The sequence below is a fragment of the Empidonax traillii genome, unplaced genomic scaffold (assembly GCF_003031625.1).
Source record: "Empidonax traillii isolate 1590-97213 ecotype Southwest subspecies unplaced genomic scaffold, ASM303162v1 scaffold494:size460735, whole genome shotgun sequence".
Classification (NCBI taxonomy): domain Eukaryota; kingdom Metazoa; phylum Chordata; class Aves; order Passeriformes; family Tyrannidae; genus Empidonax; species Empidonax traillii.
The window spans coordinates 95,175-117,090 of record NW_020955687.1 but is presented as its reverse complement, the minus strand read 5'-3'; the positions used below and the strand labels follow the sequence as shown (position 1 = coordinate 117,090).

Below are 21,916 nucleotides of genomic sequence, written 5' to 3'. Positions count from 1 at the left end.
CAAAAATTTGTGAGCAATTGAAAGCAATCCCTTGCAACAAATGCAATTGAATAATTTTATTTCTATTATTTTGTAAAAATATGTATTCAGTGACAACACTAAAGTTGTCTTTGCAAGGAGAAATCTTTAGATCTTTGCACGATAACACAGCGCAAGGCAATATTTTTCAGAACAACCCTAAAACAATGCTTACATTTTATTACTCTCTGTTGATACTGCTGGTCTCCAACATTGGTTTTGTAACAGTTGTGGTTGTGAATTAGGTTTTTTTTCTGACAAAAATTATTATGAAATGCTACATGGACTTACCAGTAAATTCAGTGTGTTTTTATAGGGTTCTGTAGGAAGACATGGACAGCGTGGACCATTAGGACCAAAGGTACAAACACTTGAATGCTAATCTATTTGTCTTTGGCATGTATATTTTGTATTTTTTATCTCTATATTTCCAGAATTTGCCGAAACAAAACATTTTCCATTTAAGATTCATATACTAATTAAGTGCTGGACAAGCTTTGTTCCCCTTTACACTGAGCATCTACGCAGAATGTGCATTATTAGAATTATTTCACATTCACACCAGAGCAATGAGTAAATACTAGATGGGGCCATTACATTCCATGACATTTTTGTTTAAATTTTTTAGGACATTTGGCAATTTCTCTTTTTCGGTCACTTATACATCAGTCTGGCTTCCCAGAGGTGACATGTACACTGTTGAAAGAGAAATCTGCAGGAAGAGACGTTCTGTCATGATCCCAGAAAGAAATAGGAAAACATTCTGGAAGGTGCTGGGGACAAGAAAGGAGGTGTCATGACTACTTTGCCTTGTTTTGGATTTGAGCTCAGTAGAGACTGAATTTTTCCACTTTGATGTTACTATTGGTTATGTAACCCGTGAGAAAAAAAAAAAAATGGAGAGATGAAAAACCAGAGAAGAACAGGGCAGATTCACAGAATGGGACCTTAGACAATAAGAGGCTTTTCCTATTCCTACATAAAGCTGTTTCCTATTCCTACATAAAACTGTTCAGGTTAAAAGCACAGCATGGCAACAACTTTTAAGCACCTTAAACTGTGAAGCCAAAGAAATTCAAAGTCTTCATTGCCCTGGGAAATGACATTAGTATTGAGAGAGCAGGAATTGGAAGGCAATAGGTGGGGGTAACCCTTCCTCTCCCCTAAAATTTACACCTGAACTCACACACAGCAGCAATCACTGCCAGCAATAACTGCAGCTGACTCGTAGAACAACAGCCATCAAAGATCTGACCAGCCCCCTATGTCTAGAGTCAATGGAGCTCAGCTTGTAAGGCTGAAAAAGTCCCTCCTTTGGGCACTACTCCTGCTAATGCTGTAGCACATTACTTATGAAAAAAAAAATGAAAATTTACACAACACGTGTTGGTGAGTGATGCTGCAGAGGGCTGGCAAGAATAGATGTGCTCTCACATGATGCCTCTCTGTGCATGAGTAGGTGCCAAGTCTCCACGCTGAAAATACAGGTTTTTTCTTAAAAACTTATTCTCTGCCCTTAGCTGGAAATTTTTTTTCTAAGAAATGATGTTTTACTAACACTTCAGAAATGGAGGTGGCATGATTCCTAGGATTCAGGAACTGGACTGGGACTGAGAAGATAGTCATAAACCTTGGCCAAGAGACTTCACCATGACCTATACTAATGTTTTAGTTGTTGAGTCTTGAGTCACTCATCCCCAAGATACAGGAGAAACAGAAAGGAACATATTGCCTGACATTTTAGAAAATCAGGTATATACTAGGGCAAAATTAATATAAAGTGGTTATAATACACTATCATTCTCATGGGTATGAATTCTACACCCACTTTTCATGATTATAAATTACTTCACTAGGCAACAGTGGCAAAATACAACAACCACCCACTTCCAAAAACCAAGAGCTAATGCATCACGAGGAGTTGAAGGTCTCGTTCTGTTTCATGCAGAGTAGTACAGCTGTCAGAGAAGACCTGCTGTGATCAGTTTTCTCTCTTTCCTAGCAAGTAAGCAGAGATCCAAATTCTGCTTTCACTTTTATTATCATTATGAAAAACTGGTTTTGTTTAAAAACGGTCTAGAGTCTTCGTGCACTCATGAATACAAGCGCTCCTAAAAAGCAGCAAGCAATTAGCATAACATTTGAGGCAACGGCTGTAGCTCCTTGATGATTTATTCCTGCTTGTCTTCTCTGTCTCAAATGAGGAACCATCTCCACTGAGAGCTAAAGTTCTCCAGAATCAGCCCCAAAGGTGAAACAGTGCACGACGTAGTGGTATGATGTAGTGGCTGGGTAGGTGGAGAGAGCAGTAGTGTGGGGGAAACTGAGTTAACTGTTTTGGAGGAAGATGGTGAGTCCTTTTGCAGAGGAACAAGGTTGCATTGCTAGACCTGAGGAACGTTACCACGTGCTGATTTCAGACATCAAAATGAAGGTTCAGGTGTATGGCTTGGTAGATGCTCAGCAAAAATAATGTGTGGTGACCAGAAACTGTTGAGGTGTGGGTGGCAACTGGGAGGTTAAACCCCCAGAACCAATTCACAAATGTGTACTGAGCATCACTTTACCAAAAGTATGCTGTATTTTTACTCCCCATTTTTCTGCATTTAGTTCCTTTTTTTTTTTTTTTTTTTTTGGTTAGGAAAGTATAACCATGCATGTTTAAAATCCATGCAGCTATTGTTCACTGCAGTATCTGAGCCCTGCTGTGTCTCTGTTTCAGGGAGAAAGAGGCAACATCGGTCTACCAGGTTCAAAGGTGAGAAGTTTATTTAATGCAGTCTAAAACCTCAGCTGTTTCTTTCCTCAGTTTCCTTTCACCTCTTAATGCACTTCAGGGAGAGTGAACATTTCTTCCTCTGTCAGTATATTGAAGTCCAGGATGGCTTCTCTGGGAAAACAAAACCCTTTCTCTGTTGAATTGTGATTATTAGGAGCTAGTGTAACCTGGTGCTTAAGACTTCTGCTTAAAATATGGTTAAAATTGCATTTTAGAGCCTCGGGTGAATGATGCCATAGCGTCTTGCGGGAGTAAAAATTAAAATCAGCCAAGCTTATACGCAGAAAACTCAGTTCCACGTGCCTTCTACTCCATCCTATCATGGTGTGTAGTTCGCACCCCACACCAGAGCACTCCACCCATGACACAGATCTGTGCTACAGTAGCAGGTTCATGGCTATCTTCATCCCTGCCTGTTCTACTCTGAACTCCTTTTGGAGCCCACCTCAAAGCTCTTCGTTTGTGTCTTTGCTGCTTGTTGCTCTCGCTGGCTGACCTGAGCGCCTTTTACAGGCATTAACCAGCAGAGAGCGCTGATGTAACTCACAGAAAATGAAAAGAGAAAATAAAATAAAATAAAATAAAATAAAATAAAATAAAATAAAATAAAATAAAATAAAATAAAATAAAATAAAATAAAATAAAATAAAATAAAATAAAATAAAATAAAATAAAATAAAATAAAATAAAATAAAATAAAAATCTTCTCTTGCACTTGGGACAGCACTGAAATCAAGAGTTGCTCTAGGAAACAAGATAAAAGCAATTATGCTTGCTGAGTATTTACAAGAGTATTATCACAGTCTTCTAGCAGCATCTGCTTGTTTATTTTTTTAAAACAGACAACAATGCAGTATGACTCTGCTTGCCATAAATTCCATCTGCTGTACATATTTTGAGTGTTGTCATTTCACAGAGATATTTTTCAGCATGATGCATGACACATAGGACAGTTGTTTAACTCTTCTTAATCTCTTTGAGACTACAGAATATTTTCTTACTTATTATACGTACATGTGCTTTCTTCTGAGGTCCTTGTTCTAGTAATTATTATTGTCTGATGGGATAAGTACTTTTCAAGCATGTATTGTAAGTGGAGTGTCTACAAGGCTATTTAAAAAATAATCAATCGATCTCTTCAATCTTCAGATTAAGAAAGATCTTGTTCCTCTTATATTTGAGCAATGAACTACATTTTCGAAATAGGAAGGGAGTTAGAAATCAGGATGTCTCTGAATACATTATTGGCAATAAAGCATCTTAGGTCTCCAATTTAAATTTTATTAGGAAAATCAGTGGGAGAAATTATTCAGTGTTTGTAATAGTAGGAAAAAAAAAAAAAAAAAAAAAAAAAAAAAAAAAAAAAAAAAAAAAAAAAAAAAAAAAAAAAAAAAAAAGGCAAGTACCAACATGCCTGAAATGGCAACACTCTGTTGTAGAAATGCTGTTGGTCCAAGGTTATTTTGTCTGCCGATTACCTTTGCTGCAGATACTTAAAATTCCCCCCAAGCCCTGAGAGACTTAAGTCCCAAGTACCATTTTTACTAGACATGCAGATACCTAAATCCCAGTAGTTGCTTTGATGCCTGAATTCCATTAACATTTAGAGGCACCTTCTATCTTGCACTTGTCTATAAAATGAAAAACAGCGCTTCAGAAATTATATTTTATTCCTGAACCACACACCTGGCTGATCACAGACAAAAAAACAAACATGCAAAACAAAACAAACACCAAAAAAACCCCCCACCAATCAAACAATCTAACAAAAAAAAAATATAGCCACACTACTAAAACAAAATAGGGCTAATTGGTCACTTGGATGAATCATTAGGTTGCTCTGTGTCATTTTCTTTGTGCTTTCATACAACACAGAGAAAAACATGCAAGAACTGTAGCTCGCTGTTTGTATGGTCCTTTAAGAGCCTTTTTTAACCATTTTTTTCTGCATTGTCGTTACTGCTTCTGTTTTTCCCATGGAATAGAGTGATTGTCAGATTCCTAGCAGTCATATACTCTCCTATATTTAACTACAGCAGGGGCTGTCAAACCTTTTTGCCCCACATACCAACTCCTGAAATGCCTCTCCCTTCTCTTCCTCCAGCCTAAGAGTCATCCAACTGAAGGATGGAAATAAATCACCAAATGTATTTTGGGGAAAGCAACAAAATTCACTCTTTTGCTAACCAGAGGTGGGAGCAGTGAAGAACGACTGAAGCTGCACTAAAAACCACAATCCTGCTCTGGAGGGGGTGAAAGAGACGTGGAAAGAGCAGATGACTAATGAGATAATGCTGACCCCATAGAGTCAGAGCCATCTCTGCCCCTCCCCAGAGTGGCAGTATCCTGCTTGTATGGAACTGAGTATAATTTAGGGAGAATAACAGCATGTTTGTTGTGACAGGGAATGCCGGGCGCAGATGGAAAACCAGGCTTTCCTGGCATCGCTGGCCATCCCGGAGATGTGGTGAGTAGGGCTATCCTAACCTGTGAGCACGTAACACACACGCTGGTGCGCTGTGTGATCCCAAATCTGTGTCTTAGGGATCAGCAGGAGCCGTAACAGGACTTGCTAGCAGAGTGTGGGGAGCTGGGGCAGCATTTGTCCTGCTTAACCCGGAGCAATTACCTCAGACAGCAAACACAGGAGCAGAGTGTCCCTTGCCCGTGTCTCCCTCATCAGTCAGAAGCGATAAAGGCATCTCCAGAGGGCTAGTTCTGATTTCCTCAATGCTCCTTCTGCTTTTAATTATTCAGAAATCAGCTCTGCTTTTAATTAGAGGAAAGCCAGCAGGCTCATAGGTGATTTTAATGTGCTTCTCATGCCTAAGGCCCTCGAGGATCACGGAGTGCTTTGCCTGGGAAGTCCCACAGGTCCCCTGACGCCTTTCCCTCACTCGTGCCAGACAAACTGTCTGCATCCCAAGCACAGAGAGTTGATCAAGCTTAGAAAGAACCTGCCTGAAAGAGGACAGTTTAGCTCCCCTGTGTTTCTCTGTCTGTCCCAGACGCAGCTGATGTGGTTAAAGCTGGAAAAGGACAGCACAGCCAGTCGTGGCTGATTTGGGCGCAGTGAAAGAAAGGTTCGTTGAAATAATTCCCGACTAATGAAATGTTTTGTGCCCGTTTGCTTCTGGTTGTCTGTGAACTCTGTCAAAATTCTGGAAAATACCTTTAAAAATCAAATTCTCAGAAGGTCTTAGCTGAAACCAGTTGGCCCCATGTGTGGTTTGAGAGAGCTGAGGATTGATCATTCCGTACCTGCAACTTGCTGTTGCACTTTTTGTGAAGCTAAAGAAAGGACATTTCACAATTTTTATTTTTAAATCACTTATGATAATTTATTTTTTTTTAACCTCGCACAGGGTCCAAAAGGGGAGAAGGGTGACCCAGGACCTCAGGTGAGATTGTGTGGATTTTATTCTTTCCAAAAAAACCTACGTGAAATGCAGTACTTGGTATACAGGTTTTCCACATGTAATGCTTTTGAAATAGGGTGAACCAGGACAGGATGGGAACAGTGTTGTGGGACCACCTGGACCACCAGGACCACCAGGACCAGTCATAGCCATACCTGAGGTAAGTGTGTTTGGCAAGCGTTGAAGTCTTTAACTCATCTTACAGAGAAGAGGGCACGGGCTGTTAACAAAGTGGCAATTATGCTGTTGATATTCAGGTCATGTGTCTGCTCCTTAAAACGAAGAATCTCAACATGTCTCTGTATCAAATGGATTTGTTTTGAAAAGATTAAATAGAAAGAAAGTGGGCGAAGAGCTTACACACAATAACTATTTAAGGTCATGTTGAGCGCCCCTCACGAAGTCTAGAGGTGATTCTGCAAGAATTGTGAACATCAAATAAAAATCAATGTAGAAATACAAAGCTGGGAATGTTTAGCTAAGCAAACAGCTCAAGACACAGCAGTATGTAGGGGAGAGAAGTGCCTTCTGACAGTTGTCTACTATACAAGTGAGAGCACTGATTCTGTCGTGGAAGCAAGAGCCAAAAACACCGAAGGATAAAATAGTAGCAGCTCATAAAAGCTCTCCAGTATCCCTTAGAGGCACATATATTTTCAGTTAGTTTTGCTTTGTGGATACCAGCCTTTGCAAAAACAATACTACTAGCAGTAACGAAGGCTAGACCTTAGGATGAACCCCATTTCAAGCTGACAATCAAAATCCTTGTAGTTGGCATGACGTGGCATTAAGGTCTGCAGAAACTGTGAGTGATTGCAGGAAACTTCACCTCTGAGAGGCAGAGGTGCCTGAAACAGCCAGACTTGTCTGTAGGAATGCATATAAGGGCAGTAGGAAGTGATTTCTGGTTGCAAGAAGGGAAAATGCCCAGCTGAGATATCTGTTTTAGGGGAAGCTTGGCACCAACATTATCATAAAGCTGAACTACAGATAACCTTTTTTTGACTGAAATAACTATGCTTTCACTCAGGTTTCTGCTACTGAGAGCAAATATAGGATCCCACAGGCCAAATCACCCATCCCCAAAAAAGCCTGTTTTCTTTACAAATTTACTGGGATTCCATGCAGAATCTTAGGATCTTGGAGCCTGAGTTGTAGATGAGCAGAATTATAGATTGACAGGAATGTTAGCTGTGTGAAGATCACCTAGTTTGAAGTCCTGCTCAAAATGGGACTGTCACCAGCTCTACACTTTATCACATTTCTGTTGGAGTTTCTAGGAAATTCCTCAATAGCTGTGATGCAAAATTCATGTTCTTTCTCACAGCCCTGCCACGGTGCCACTGTGGGGCCCTAATTCTTATCAGTGATGAAACAGCTCTGTTCACAGTAATTATAAACCTCAGTGTGTTGTTCCTTAGCTCATTTATACTTGAAAAAACACTGTGAGAGCCTCAGAGGGAGGACAGAATATATAAGAAATGTAAAAATATTACTGAAGCTGACATAGCAAACTAATGACACTAGTTTGCTGGAGGCTGCATGGCTCCCTAACACGTGATAGTCACAGTCCACACATCTGTCTAGTGTGTAGCTGTGTCTGAAGAAACCTAGCGTGCATCCTGGGAATTCTCCACAGCTATTGTATGGACTACCTTTACCACACATTACAGAGATGTCTGGAGACTGATAGAAGCTGTATTGCATTAAGTGTATTACAAATCCGTACAGAAGCCCGTATCCTTCTCTAAATACTTTGGAGTTTTCAAAGTAAGCTCTCTTAAAAAATAGGGAGCACAATATAGGTGACATCATATCCATTTGTAGCAGTCAGGTGTTCTGGGGTGGTGCAGCAAGAGCCTCGTGTGCTCCATATCCTTTGTATTGTTCATAAAATGATTTCTCTGAGGACTTGGTGTACTGGATTTGGATACAGTTAATTAAATGAATGTGGAAGTATACGTCACCCTGTGTGACATGGAATTCTACCTACCTCACAAATGTTTGTGTAAGAACAGGACATTCTATACATTTGCTGAGGTGGGTTAAATTACCCAAATGCATTTTGTTGACTCAGTCTCTCGTCTTTCGTAGTTTGCTTCAGATACGGAAAGAGCCATTGCAAGTAGACCCATCAGTGTCAGCTGCAATTGCAGAACTAAAATAAATACCAGTGCCAGCTGCTGTAATGTGGATATTGGCTTGATGGGGGGTAGAGCAGCAGAGATCAATTCAGTGACCTGGATGAACCATGGGGCAGTTAGCGAGATCGCTCCCCTGGTCAGGGACATTTAGTCCAGTCATTTAACCATTGTATAGCCAGGGACAAATACAAATTCTCAAGCTACAGAATTCCAGTGAACTGATCCATCCGAGTTGGAAGGATGTTTTCTTAGGAAGGGCTGGGTGACTACAAAAAAAACGGATTCTATGCTTCTTGACCAAAATGAAAACAGTAAAGAGTGGGTGCACTTTCAGTATTGTTGAAATATTCAGACCTGACGTGGACAGCTGTGGCTCAGGGCCAGGACCCACCAGCATCTGGCCAAGAGCACATTGATTGAACTGCACTGAAAAGTGGGCCTTGTTTTCCCCTGCATTTAACCTGATCCCTACGTGAACTGAGGGGATTTGGTTCCTTCAGGAACCGCTTCTAACACAGTAAAAATACATGGCAAGACAGAACTGACGCCTGCAGTGTAACCCATCCATTCTAGGTTTGTGCAGTACCCACCAGCACTCAGGGGGCTTCCCGTCCTTGCTGCCTCCTCCGTTGCCTCCTGGGATTGGTCAGGAAGTCTCCTCTGACCTGTCCTGTTTAAAAAGTGCCCCTCTGTTTGCTGCTCTTTGATAGTCCAAAACAATCAAATCAATATTTCCCATCCTGTATTGGCTGTTCCACTCTTCTGGAGCACAGTCTCTGAGACTCAGGGCATTTTCAAGAGTGGATAACCAGAAAACTATATTAATTGTTGCTATGATGTTATCACACATATTGGGCAGAGTACAGAAGTAATTTTGAACAAAGAAGTGTTATTGGATTTAAGTTTCAAACTTTTACACAATTATATTTGGCTGCCATCATTCACCCATGGAAACACAAGTCCTGGAGAAAGTCTTGGAGAAAGGTTGATGTTAAGTGTGTAAAGTAAAAGTCAAGAGATTTTGTTCCTTGTGTTCTTTCTGTAATTCTAATACTGCCAGAAGATTTGTATTGCTGGATTGTTGCAACTAAAGCTGTTTTCACACCCAAACCCAAAGATAAATAACTATACACTTGGAGGAGGTTGCGAAGAGTACAATCTTTTTCTCTTATCATTACTCTGTTTTCAAATCTTCTTCAGCATTATGTACAGTTTTCTGACTTCCAACCACAATTTCCATTTGCAGATCAACTCTATTTTTAAAATATACAATGTGCCTGATCCCAAACTCAGCAAAGCCTTCGGGTTTCTTTCTACTGACTTCAGTATAGTTTGGATTGAGCCCAGAAACAATGAATACTGAGAAATTCCACAATGAAAAGACAGTGTAAATCCAGGGCTCCTGGATTTCTGCCACCAGCTGTAGATAAAGCAGAATGATTGCAGCAGCAGGACTCTTTTATTAATGTCATTAATGTAGCAGCCCATGTCCTGTTCCCTTTCTGGGCAATAGAGTGGGACTAACAGCACCACCATCCCCCTGAAGCAATGTAGAAGAGCTCCTGCAGGCTGAGAGATGGAGTGCTGCCTGCAGGACTTAAACTGCCTTTTTAATTGACAATTTTCCAATGGTTTTTATAGAATGTGAGGACAGGGAGTGGGAGGCTGCACCCAGTAAAAGTAATAAGTTTTAGCTGTGTGAATCGTGCCAATATGACCTCAAAGCACAGAAGGCTGACCACACACTGCCATGCTCAGACAAGATAAGACAGGATAACTTAGAATAGGATGGGATAGGATAGCATGACATGTGTGATGTGGCCAAGGTCTGTCCTCTTTTATGTCTTACTTCGCATATCAGATTAGAAAAACAGTATTCAGAGACTCATAAGCATTTTAGAAGGGATCTCTGGTCACCTCCTATTCAAAGCAGGGTAGCTTTGAACTCAGTTCCTGGATACTGTATTCATAACAAATGCAGGAAAAGATTGCAATCTGATAGCATTGATCTGCACATGGTAACAGGCAGAAAAAGAGGCATTCAGATTTCACAATATCTCAGTGACAGCAGGTTTATTCATGTGCTGAGTTAATCCCTGGCACCTGAAGGCATGCCCTGCCCTGGCCTTGTGAAATTCAGATTTACACTGCATGGCATGGGAATATAACACTTCACATAGAGCCTTATATAGAATTGGATGGCATGGTTTACCTCTTAAGCAAATACACAGGTTGAAGCTTCCAAGAAGATTCAACATATAGTTCTGAATCCAAAACAAGGCTAAAGTGCCCAGTGGGACTGTTGGAGTGAAAGAAATTAAACAAAGGACAAAAACAGTAAGGACATTTTTTCACCCGGAACACTTATGTGGCACAAGCACTTACATATTGTCAGTCTTGAATTGTACTGTAAGACCACATGATATAATACTGGGAATACCTATTTAAACCAGAAAGGTAGCTACCTGAAACCAAAATGAAAGTCTAAGCATAATATCAGGACAAGAATCTGATAGGGAGCAGCCAACATGGATTTACTAATGGCAGTTCACTCCTGATTAAAATCCTTGCTTCTCTGTGGACAAGAGATGGGCACTGGAATCTTTCTGGAATTTGTAGACCCTGACTTTAGCAGGGCTTCTGATGCAGTCTCTTACATTCTTGCTATGACCGAACTGATGACGCGTGAGGCCAATAAGAGGATGATCAAATACTGGAACCGATTGCTCAGAGCAATTGTGGCATCTCCATCCTTAGAAGTGTTCAACATTTAACTAGACAGGGCCTTGAGTGACCTGATGCATTCAGACCTGCACTGAAGAGTGTCGGACCAGAGCTCCAGGAGTCCCTGTCCACCTTCATTATTGTGATACTGTGATGGAATTATGCAGAAATCCTGGGCTGATGCTGAGCTCTCTAATTCCAGGATAGCAAGCAGTATAACAGCACTGCTAGGATACTGCTCTGTTGTGGGATCTTGAGATTCTGAGCTGATTAGTGTAGATGCTGCTCCACAAGCGAGTGACTGTGCTGTTTGGGGGATCCAGGCTGGTTTCAGACACAGCAGTGTGATCAGAGCTTACTTAGGAATCACTGCATGGCACTGCATGGTGTGATGCAGACACGCCAGAATATAATTATAGCGTCAACTCTACAACAGAATGAGTTTGGTCAGGCTGATTCACTCCTAGAATGCCAGTGACATACTGGAGTATAAAATCTTCATTGCGATTTCTATCTTCCTGAGGAAAAGTGAGTTCAGGCTGCAGCATTTGGTGCCATAGCTTTCAAATTAAAAATGGGAGTCAGTTAATGAAACTTTTGAAAGCATTCTGAGATCCTCACTGAAGAAATGTAAAATGAATTCTATATTTTGTTATTCCCAATGTATAACAAAATTGGAAGTAGAAAGCCTTCTCTGTGGCCTTATTTATTTTGGTTTTTTCGAATAGTTACAAAAAGATAATTTTCAGTAAATTTCTAAAAATGTGTGTGCCTTAGATAATTGCTTTGAAATAACCTGTTTCTTAATCCCTTTTTTTAGTTACTACTCAATGATACAAATGGAATTTTTAATTTTACTGTCATTAAAGGACTGCTTGGGCCTCCAGTGAGTATACACTACTTTGTTAAATTTTCAGATTTACTCTGTCTTCAGTGTCTCCTTTTAAGTATCAGCTAGAGATGAGTTTCCTGTGCTTCAAGACTGTGTTCCTTCTAACCTCAGCACCAAACTCTATAGAAGTAGTTTAGGGCAGAACTGAGTTCTGTGGGAAAAAATTACTTTTACACATTTTTATGAAATGAAGACATTGGCTTATCTCTGATTCTGAGCTACATGCTCAGAATTACAGAAATGTAGAACTGTTGAAAAAATAGGGACCAAGATTTACACAGCATTTCTCCCATTTTTTTTCCCCCTTCTTGTTTTTTAAGTCACAAAACGTTGGGATGAAAGTATTTTGGTTATTTCTGCTTGAGACTGCAACTAGCAGTGCTAGACTCCTGTGTGTGACTTTAGTCTCACAGCAATCAGAGCTGCGGATGAAAAACTGGAAATTTGGTGAGAGAAAACAGATGTGGTATTCGGGTTCTGTTTTGCAGCTAGCTCCGAAATAGTTCACTCAAATGTTTGAAATTCTGAATGCTTGTTGGTAATGATTTTGGGTTCCTAGGACTGGATCCAAGGAGAAATCTACCAAGCTGTGGAGTCTATTCAAACTTGCCCAAAAGTGTGCAACGTGTTGCACTTTGCAAAATCTTAAACCCCCACAAGTTTAAGGAACTCACTTCACAGCTAGTTTTACTTGTAGACATTGTGTATTTTATTTTATCTTCTTTCTTGCTTGTGAGCACAGTTGTCTCCATCACATTCAATCCCTGATGAAAAAAAAGCCAGAATGTGCACAGCCAACAGCAGAATTTTACTCAACGTAGCCAAAATTTTGAAAAAAACCATGTATCTCATTAATACATCTGTCCTCAAACAAATATTTACTAAGTCTGTCATTGAACTGGAAAGAAGGGCACTAGTTCCAGCAACAGCTTGTGACCTTTATCTGCTAGTCCAGCACAGCTCTTTCCCACTTGCTACATGATAGAACAGCTTCACGTTATTGTGGCTGCACCCAACTGTGCTTACAGTACAACCTTTTTCACGGAATATTTGTTTCCTAACTGATTCCTCCTAATCCCTGGACATAACAGGATGCCAGGACAGTATTGGCCCTCTCGTGTGAGCTCTGCTACTGCAGGTAATTGCCATTCAGCTGCAGCAGAAATGCATCAATTTGGGACAGCTGTTAGAGTCGCATTCCCACCAAAAAGCAGCAGATCCTGTAGCTTGAAGCACAGTTGCAATGGGAAAGGTTTGAACCCCAATCTCTGAGCTCACCCTAGTCAGGAAAGAGGTGCAGTCTCATAGTGGGTAGCGTAATGGAAACCCCACTGTTCCAGATCCAGATCTGACCTAGAACTGAAGTGTCTCTCTGCAGTTATCACAGCAGTGCAATCTTAAATATGCCCACTATAGATCCCAATCAATGTTTCTATTCACAGCCTATTACACTTTCATATCTGGAAACTGTCACCTTTTTTCCAGCCTTTTTAAAATCGCTGTTCCTTCAGTTTTTCAAAGTAAATGGTAAATGAGAAGCAAAGGGCAGAGCAGAGCATTCACAATGTTACCACGAACCGAATGGGCGTCTTAATTCAGTTGCAGATGAGTCGATATTCACAAATCACACAATATTTGAAAAATGCATATTCTGTTTTGCAAATCTGTAATACACGTTTGTAAAGGTGTGGGGGTTTTGATTTTGCAGGGTCCAGATGGCAAGCCAGGTCTACCAGGGTTTCCTGTAAGTATTAATTTCCTCGGATTTAAGTTCTTTTCAGTTTAGTTTACTATTTTTAAAAAATCTGTATTGTACGCAATTTGCACAAAGTCTGATAAATTTTCGTTTGGGAGACTGGAGGTCTTGTTGGAATTGCCAGCTACGGTAGAAATTGATTCTGTTGGAAATGAAGTATACTCTGATATGCTTATCCCAGTGTCAGTTCTGTAGTTTAAACTGAGATGCAATTGAAGACAAATTACCCAAGGTAAGACCTATGCCATCAAGGAGAAACAGATGGAAGAGGAGGGGCAGGCACTGATCTCTTCTCTCTGGTGACCAGTGACAGAAGTTGAGGAATGGCATGAAGCTGTGTCAGGGGAGGTTTAGGTTGGATGTTAGGAAGAAGATTTTTCACCAGGAGGGTGGCTGTGTGCTGGAACAGGCTCCACAAGGAAGTGGTCATAGGACCAAGCTTGACAGATTTCAAGAACGTTTGGATAATGCTCTCAGGCACGTGGTGTGATTCTTGGGGTGTCCTCTGCAGGGCCAGGAGTTGGGCTTTAATGATCCTTGTAGGTCCCTTCCAACTCAGCATATTCTATGGTTCTGTGATTATCTAACTTATAACTTCAGATAATATTGATCACACTATTGTATTCATATTCTGTGTAACATGATGGAATTATTTTCCCTTGGTATGGTTGTTTTACAGTTCAGAGAATGTGTAGGGTCTCAGGATTCTTTGTCTTTTGCCTGAGAATAGCTAAGGAGAAAACTGTGAAAGCTGACAAAAGATGTTAAGAAAACACTGGCAAATTGCCCAAAATTCTATACAAGGTTGTTTACTGAGTCCTGTATATTGTAGTCTGCATAGGAAGCCAAAGAAATAAGGAAAAAAAAATCCTTTAAAATATTTTTCATTTGAAAAAGAGCAGATACCATTTAGAAAGTGATATAACGAATTCTTGGTTTCTCTGTCAGCTACAAAATCACATAGAAATTCTGTAGACTTGAGTTTGGTTCTTGGGCCAAAAAAAAAAATGCTTCTGAATGCACTTAAAATGGCAGATTGTAAAGCACAATTTAATCTGAGTGGAATGCTTTTACCATGAACAGATAAAGAAATTATCTTGTTTTCAAATAGATAACTTCTGTTTCAGATATTTTTTTTTTTTAAACGTACTGCTAGTTTCAGAAATTCTGTTGAAAATCAGTCCAGCTAAATGATCATGGAGGGAGAGAATAGAGTATGGAGGAAATAGAGAATTTTACATTGAATTTACACCTTTATTAATGTTTGCATATTTCCCTTTGTGAATGTGTGTATCATCTACACTGTGATAAACATGAGAGATTTTTCATTTTGTTCTTTCTCGCAGGTTCTCCCTGTGTGATACCTGGTTTAGGGAATAATCGGATTCAGAGAGCAATTTAGTCCTCTGAGAATTCTTAGATTGCAACCAGAATGATTTAAGTTCAAGTTTGCCACTTATTGAAAATTACATGGCCCAACTCCATGACATCACTATGGATTTATGTGCTTGTTTTTGCACAGGGCCCTCGGGGACCAAAGGGTGATACTGGATTGCCTGGATCACAAGGACCCAAAGGACAGCAGGTATAAGAACACACACGGGGAAAAGTACACGCTGGGAAGTGTTTTTAGATGACAAACACGTAGTGACATTAAAAGTTTCACGATTCTAACTTCAGCAGGGATGGTGATGTTAATAAATTCATGTGAAAAATTTACTAGGTGGAAATTGGAAGTCCTAAACAACAATCCCACCAGGAGCTAATGTTACTGCCCCCATGTTGAAATTCTAGAGTGCAGTACACACTTATCAGTTAAGTCTGCATAAACATTAAACACGACGTGACCTCCTCCTGCCAGCTGATTGCTGTGTTGACACCCTGGGATCCTATCCAAAAGGCCAAATAAAAAAAAAAGATTGATCTTTTCCTCCTCCTTTGCCTACAGAACGAAGGCTGCAGTTTTCAATCCCCAAAGAAAGTAAAAGACTTGGGGAGCTCTCTTCTTGGGATCCTTTCTCTTATTTCTTCATTAAAAGTGTGTATTTTATAGCACTCCTGGGATGTTACTAAAGGCCAACTCCGTTAGTTTGTAAAGATTGCAGCTGTTCTAGTTTTCTTCCCCTTCTCATCCATCTGCAGGAAGCAGGGTAGAGGAACATCTAATATCTTGGGGATAACAAAAAGAAAAACAAAAACGCTTTCAGCTTATTCTTTCTAAGTATCTAGCCTCACTTTCTCACAAGGAAGGCTTAGAAATGGTTAACTGTGGTTAGAAATGGGTTTGTACGAAAAGCATCTTCATTATTCAGAAGGAAACATCTCAGGCCACAAATACCAGTCCATTTTTCTCATAAGGTTTCCTCTTTTTTTATAGAATGCATAAAATGATCAAGCTCAACCTTGAAACTGGTTGTGTGGGTTTTGGCTTGGGTTGTGGTCATTTTTACTTTTGTTTTTTTAGTTGACACCTTTTTTGGCTTCTGCTGTTCACACTGGTAAGAACTCAAAACTCTGAGGCCATCACATTTTGCACCCACCAAAAACATAGCGATGTGTCTGAAGCTGTTTTTGAGGTATGAACACCAGGTTATGCTCAAGAGGGATGAAGGTGGTAACCACAAGGAAGCTGTACAGACACTAAGAGCATTTTGCTTTAAGGATCGTGAAATTCAACATCACGTCCATAAAATCTCGCGGAAGATAAAGTCAGCGAAGCCAACCAAGTCTTAGGGAGACTCCAAGGTGTCCAAAGTATCTTCAGAGAGACTTCAAAGGCACCAAAGATTTATGAACCTGTGAGAGGAACTGAGTTACAGCACTTACAGCTCAGTGGAAGGGCTATAACCTGGACTGTCATTTTAATCACCAATGCAAGTGTTAGTTTCAAGCCAGATTTCTTCCATGAGATCTTGGGAAAGGTGTTGTACCAAGATTCCCAAGCTAGGAAGAGGAAAGTTACAGCTGAAGGTCCAGAGTGGGAACCATATGCTAGCACCAAGAAGTGATAATTCTCGGTTGTGGAATGGAATGCACAGGGTCACAATTTGAATGCTGGGAGCTGCTCTTCATTTAATGAGACTGCATCATGCTAGGCACAGAGAGAGAATGATTCATGCTTTTGTGATAGTAAAACTGGAACATTTACTGTTCTATCAAGATTTTCCATTTCCAGCAGAATTTGCTGACCATTATCTAATCTGATGGTAGGCAAGAAGACACCAGTAGCCTGTGTTGCCTTTGGCAAAGATCTTTTATGAACACAGCACGTTCCACATAGTTACTCTGTGGAGAGTAATTTAAAGTCTTTTTTAAAAAAATAAGTACTTATTCATCTCAGGGTGATATTTTTAATGTACTTTATTATGTTTTAAGAAAGATCATCCCTTTTCTCCCCCAGAATCAATCTTCACCCTCCTCACACTGGTATCACTTTATTTTTGATATCACAGCATGACTAATCTATCATGCCTCAGACAGCAGTCATGCTGTTTTGACTTCTTCTGATTCACTGAGAACTGCTTTGTAAACAGTAATTACTTTGATAATTGCAGGGTGAAAAGGGAGAACCGGGAGCTATCATTGCTGCTGATGGATCTTTCACTGAATTAATAGGAAGAAAAGGAGAGAAGGTGAGCTAATATCGTGATGTGTTCCTCCAGAATGTTTGGTGGCCTCGTTACCAGCTACTTCTGCTAGACACTGCAGGAATTCTCCTGGTCATTTCTCTCTGTGTGTCTGTTCCTCAACAGGGTGAAGCTGGAGTGGTGGGACCGGCGGGACCGATGGTAAGACGGCTCCAAAGATGGGTGGCGCTTGTTTTTTTTTTTTTTTAGTTTTGATTTGGTTTTCCAGATATTAGTAAACGTAGAGGTAGTTTGTTTGGCTTTTCATTCCTCCTGAGAAGGGATGATATGGAGTGCTACTGCTTCAGGGTGATCAGTGTCCTTCAGAAAAGAATGTGGTCATGACATACGTGGTGCTGTAAACTTCTGACTTGATGCAGTTTAAGTTCTGGTAGCACAAATGTATCTGATACTATCTAAACAGACAGTGAAATATCATCATAGCTAGAACCTTACCTGACTTATGACTGAGAGAACTGGGAGGCTCTTTTAGCCCTGGAATAAAAGGCTGAGAGGATCTCTAATTGCTCCCTGCTGCAGCATGAAAGGAAGCAAGAGAACAAAGTCAGGTGTCCTTCTCAGAGGTGCACAGGAAAAAGACAAGTAGCAAAGATCCTAAGTTCCAGCAAGGGAAATTTCAACTAAAAAAAAAAATTCAGAGTGGAAGTAGCTAAGCACAGAAATAGGTGCCAGAGAGAAAGCGGATTGTAGAACAAGGTGCTGAGCGGCACGACCTAACTTACAAGTTTGTCTTACTTTGAGCAAAAGGTTGTGCTAGAGAATCTCTAAAGGTCCTTTTCTATCTAAATGATTCTGTTTCTATGATTTACATTAAAACAACTCACTGCACCAGCTCAATTTCGGTCGATGTCAATAATTTGCAACTGCCTTGGGTTGACAAAGCTGCATATCGGGCAGTAGAGTCAGACCACTTACCAAAATCAGGATTTAGAGTCCTTCTTTCATGTATTTGGTCTGATACTTTTGACTGGACACAGAATGTTGTATGAAAGCACAAGAAATTACTTATAAAATAAGAACAGTTGCCGAGACTCAGGGCACCAATTTCTTTCAGTCTAATATTCCAAAGATCAAGGATATCAAGTGTTTCTTTGCCTCTGCTTTTGATGTAGCCTGGTTGATGTTGTGCCTAAGTGGCTGTTAGTAGGTGTTGACATTTTCTGCACACCAAGGTGTGTAGGAGATTTTGACATCAGTTTCTGTAGTCTTTAGAAGGGACTAACTAGCTGTGCTGAGTAACTGCTTTCTTAATTACTGGGTATCAGAATACCTGAGGGGGACTATCCTGACTTACCAGAAAGGGAGTTGCTTTTCCCCTCCTTGTATGACTCCGAGATGAGTTGATCCTTTCACCTTGACACAGGATAATTTTAAGTGGAAGTGAACTGCAGAGATCATCTAGTCCACATCACTGCCTAAAGCAAGTCTGTTTAACTCTGGAACTGGCCAAGTGAAGCTTTCTACGATTCTTAGGACAGAAATTCCACAATCTCTCGGGGCAGCACATTCCAGTATTTGACAGCCTTCAGGGTGAAAGAAGTTTTTCCTTATATTTATTTGGAATTTCTCATGTTCTGGTGTTCACTGCCTCTTGTTCTGTTGCTGTGCATCCTATAGACATGTCCTTTTTCTGTAAGCCCTGAAGTCTGTGTTTACATCTCCTTTTGTGCTGCCATGAGATGTTTCCTACAGTTCAGCAAAGCAGACAAGGCTGTTCAGAGGAAGTTCTCGCCAGCACTGGTGCGAATGATTGCACTGCAGGAAAATTTTGCACACAGCACCTGAATCAAGGCTTTGCTCAGCCAGTTACTCTTCTTAGTGCAGAACTCCAGTTTGATCATCACTGCTAATAGGGCAATAAATTTTGGTGTTGCCCCATAGGAAAAAAAAAAGAACAGCTATGAGGCATTTGGGGATTCTGCTCTTTCCTCTCTGCTGTTAGACCGAAATGAACTCAAAGACAAATTTCCAGGATTTAAAAACAAGTCCCTACTCATTGCTCCCCTCCTTTTCGAGACTTCAGCTGGACAGAAGAGAGGATCACAGAAGCCTGAAGCACAGAATGTTACAGAGAAGTAGTAGTTTGGTAGGTGAGAACGAGGGATAGTCAGGAGGTCAGTACCATCGTCAGCAAGAGCAGAAGAGACAGACTGAATCCAACCTCCTGCCACAGGAGAAATTAAAATCTTTTACCTACTGGGTTATGTTGTTCCCTGTCAGTGAAGCAGATGATTGCACATTACTGAAGAAGAGCCCTTAGTAAGAGCCTCAGCCTGCCCAAATCAATTCTCTGTTGGAAATGAAACGTCCTTTTCTGGTAAGCAGTCTCCTGTGGCTTCCTCACTTCCTTTTTTCACTTCTAGCTGTGACTGCTGGCCTCTGTCTCAGGGAGTCACTAACATCTGTCACGGCTGGGCTGGCTCTTTGACAGAGAAGTTAGTAAAGATGGCCTCAGCACAGCCAACTCTCACACTGTTAGTGTTTATTTGAAGTCTCAGTTAAAGCACGAGATCAGATACGTCTCTTTATTTGAACTAAAAAAGGAGTCTGTTTCTAATCATCTTCGCTGCTGATTGAAGTTCAGATTTGCATATTCTTTAAAGGTTCAAGCACCAGAGAGTGAAACAGAAAAATGCCTCATAACATTTTGGATTCCTTTTTCTTTTTCTTTTTTTTTTTCCAAAACTTATTATGGCATGTGGTAGCATGGAAAGGTGGGTTGAATCATTCTGAAAGGTTGGGGGGACAATATTGAAGCTCACATCTGCCAGAGTCCACCAGCAGTCTCTTGCCTGATTTAGACAGAGGCATTAGCCCTGATCATATGGGCAGAAATTACCTTCAAACAGGAAATAAAATAGAAGATTATTAAAGATTGTACCACCTTCAAACAATTTCAACTGACATTAGTGAGCTTTAAATTCTGATTACAGTGGGGATGTCATGAATCAGTGGGTTCACATGTTTAACCATTTATGAATTTCAAGTCTAATCAAGCACTCAGTTTTGGCAGGACAAAAACTGTAACAATTAATCCATAAATTTCAGCTTTACGCTAAGACAAATTATCTCGTCGTTATCAGATAAATTTTTCTGAATGTACAGATCACTTTTCAGTGAAACGATGTTACATGAAGGATTAAACACATCCATTGTCAGCTATAAGCAGTATCTGTGTGAGATCGGTAGATGGATTATTTAACAAATAACGCAAGAAGGATATCTCCTAGCGTTTCACCAGACTGGAAAAAAGGAAATGAAACCATAAAGGCTGAAACATATTTAAAGAGATTGTCTAGACCTTTGCGGTTTTGCTGAGTTTCAGGAAGCTGACAGCAGCTGAAAGTTTGTAAACCCTCAGATTTACCGCTTCTTGTTGATCACTTGCTGGCTGCCTAGAAGCTGCATGCTTGCAAATAGTCAGTCATAGACCATCCACAGTCCTGGACCACTTTTCCCAGGCACCCTGCTTGTTCTCGCTTTTGGAATTACCTTGTATGACTTCTCGAGGCCTGATGAGTCCGTCACTCCTGTCTAAAGGAGGAACTGCTCTGTTTCAGCTCTCAGCCCCACGAATCCACGGACCCAGGATGGCAGAAGGCATGTAGAAGCCTGGCACTGTATGAATTCTGAGGCTGATCCACAGCCATTTCCTCATAGGGCCTAATTAAAACGTAATAAGAAAAGAAAAAAAAAAAAAAGAAAAAGGGAGATGCACAAAGCATCCATCCCTGACTTCCTTTTTTTCTACTGACTGATACACTTAATTTTTCTTGGAGAACCCCAACTTCATTTCAGATAGGCAATCTTTTCCAAACCTGAGCTGACTGTTATATGCAGTCCTCAACTTCTGGGATCACACAGCAGAGCAAACAGAGAGGACACTCTGTGAGTTCTCTGCAGGCAATCACTGATTTATTTTTAACGCAGATGTAAAGCTATGCCTCTTATTCTTAATAAATAAATATATGTCAACAATATGGACCATAATCAATTTTTTTTGTGTGTGTCCAGGGACCAATAGGACCTACTGGACCCAAAGGAGAACTTGGTTTCCCAGGACGACCAGTATGTATTATGTTTTCAAGTGGAAAAAAGATAGATGACTTTGCTTCTGACACGTACTAAACTATTTCTATTTATTTCAGGGCCGTCCAGGACTGAATGGACTGAGAGGTGTGAAAGGTGATCGAGGTGAAGCATTTAATGTAAGTTCTTATATGTTGCAATTAGCTGGGAAAAAAAAAAAAAAACTGTTAAAATCTGAAGTCTAATTTATATGAATTCTATTGTATGAAGCCTCTGGTTCTACTTTGTTCAAAAGAAAAAAATATGTGGCCCACAAACCGCAAAGCACAAGTATCTTGTCTATCTGGACAATAAATATAGTGACATTATATTGCTTTATTTGAGTAACAGGGTGACAGAATCGGTGAGCATCTAAGTATCTTAAAAAAAAAAAAAAAAAAAAAAAAAAAAAAAAAAAAAAAAAAAAAAAAAAAAAAAAAAAATAAAAAAAAAAAAAAAAAAAAAAAAA

General features: G+C 40.2%; 1 protein-coding gene across 1 annotated transcript in view; it reads left to right on the top strand.

Moving 5' to 3' along the window:
• LOC114063817 (collagen alpha-1(XV) chain-like) overlaps positions 1–21,916 on the top strand; it is a 109,243-nt gene that overhangs the window by 66,629 nt on the left and 20,698 nt on the right. Inside the window, exons 17-28 of the mRNA XM_027896354.1 lie at positions 335–379; positions 2,741–2,776; positions 5,202–5,264; positions 6,163–6,198; positions 6,293–6,376; positions 11,905–11,970; positions 13,685–13,720; positions 15,255–15,317; positions 17,287–17,364; positions 17,485–17,520; positions 21,394–21,447; positions 21,528–21,587. Coding sequence (XP_027752155.1) covers positions 335–379; positions 2,741–2,776; positions 5,202–5,264; positions 6,163–6,198; positions 6,293–6,376; positions 11,905–11,970; positions 13,685–13,720; positions 15,255–15,317; positions 17,287–17,364; positions 17,485–17,520; positions 21,394–21,447; positions 21,528–21,587 — 657 coding nt within the window. The remainder of the gene's footprint in view (positions 1–334; positions 380–2,740; positions 2,777–5,201; positions 5,265–6,162; positions 6,199–6,292; positions 6,377–11,904; positions 11,971–13,684; positions 13,721–15,254; positions 15,318–17,286; positions 17,365–17,484; positions 17,521–21,393; positions 21,448–21,527; positions 21,588–21,916) is intronic.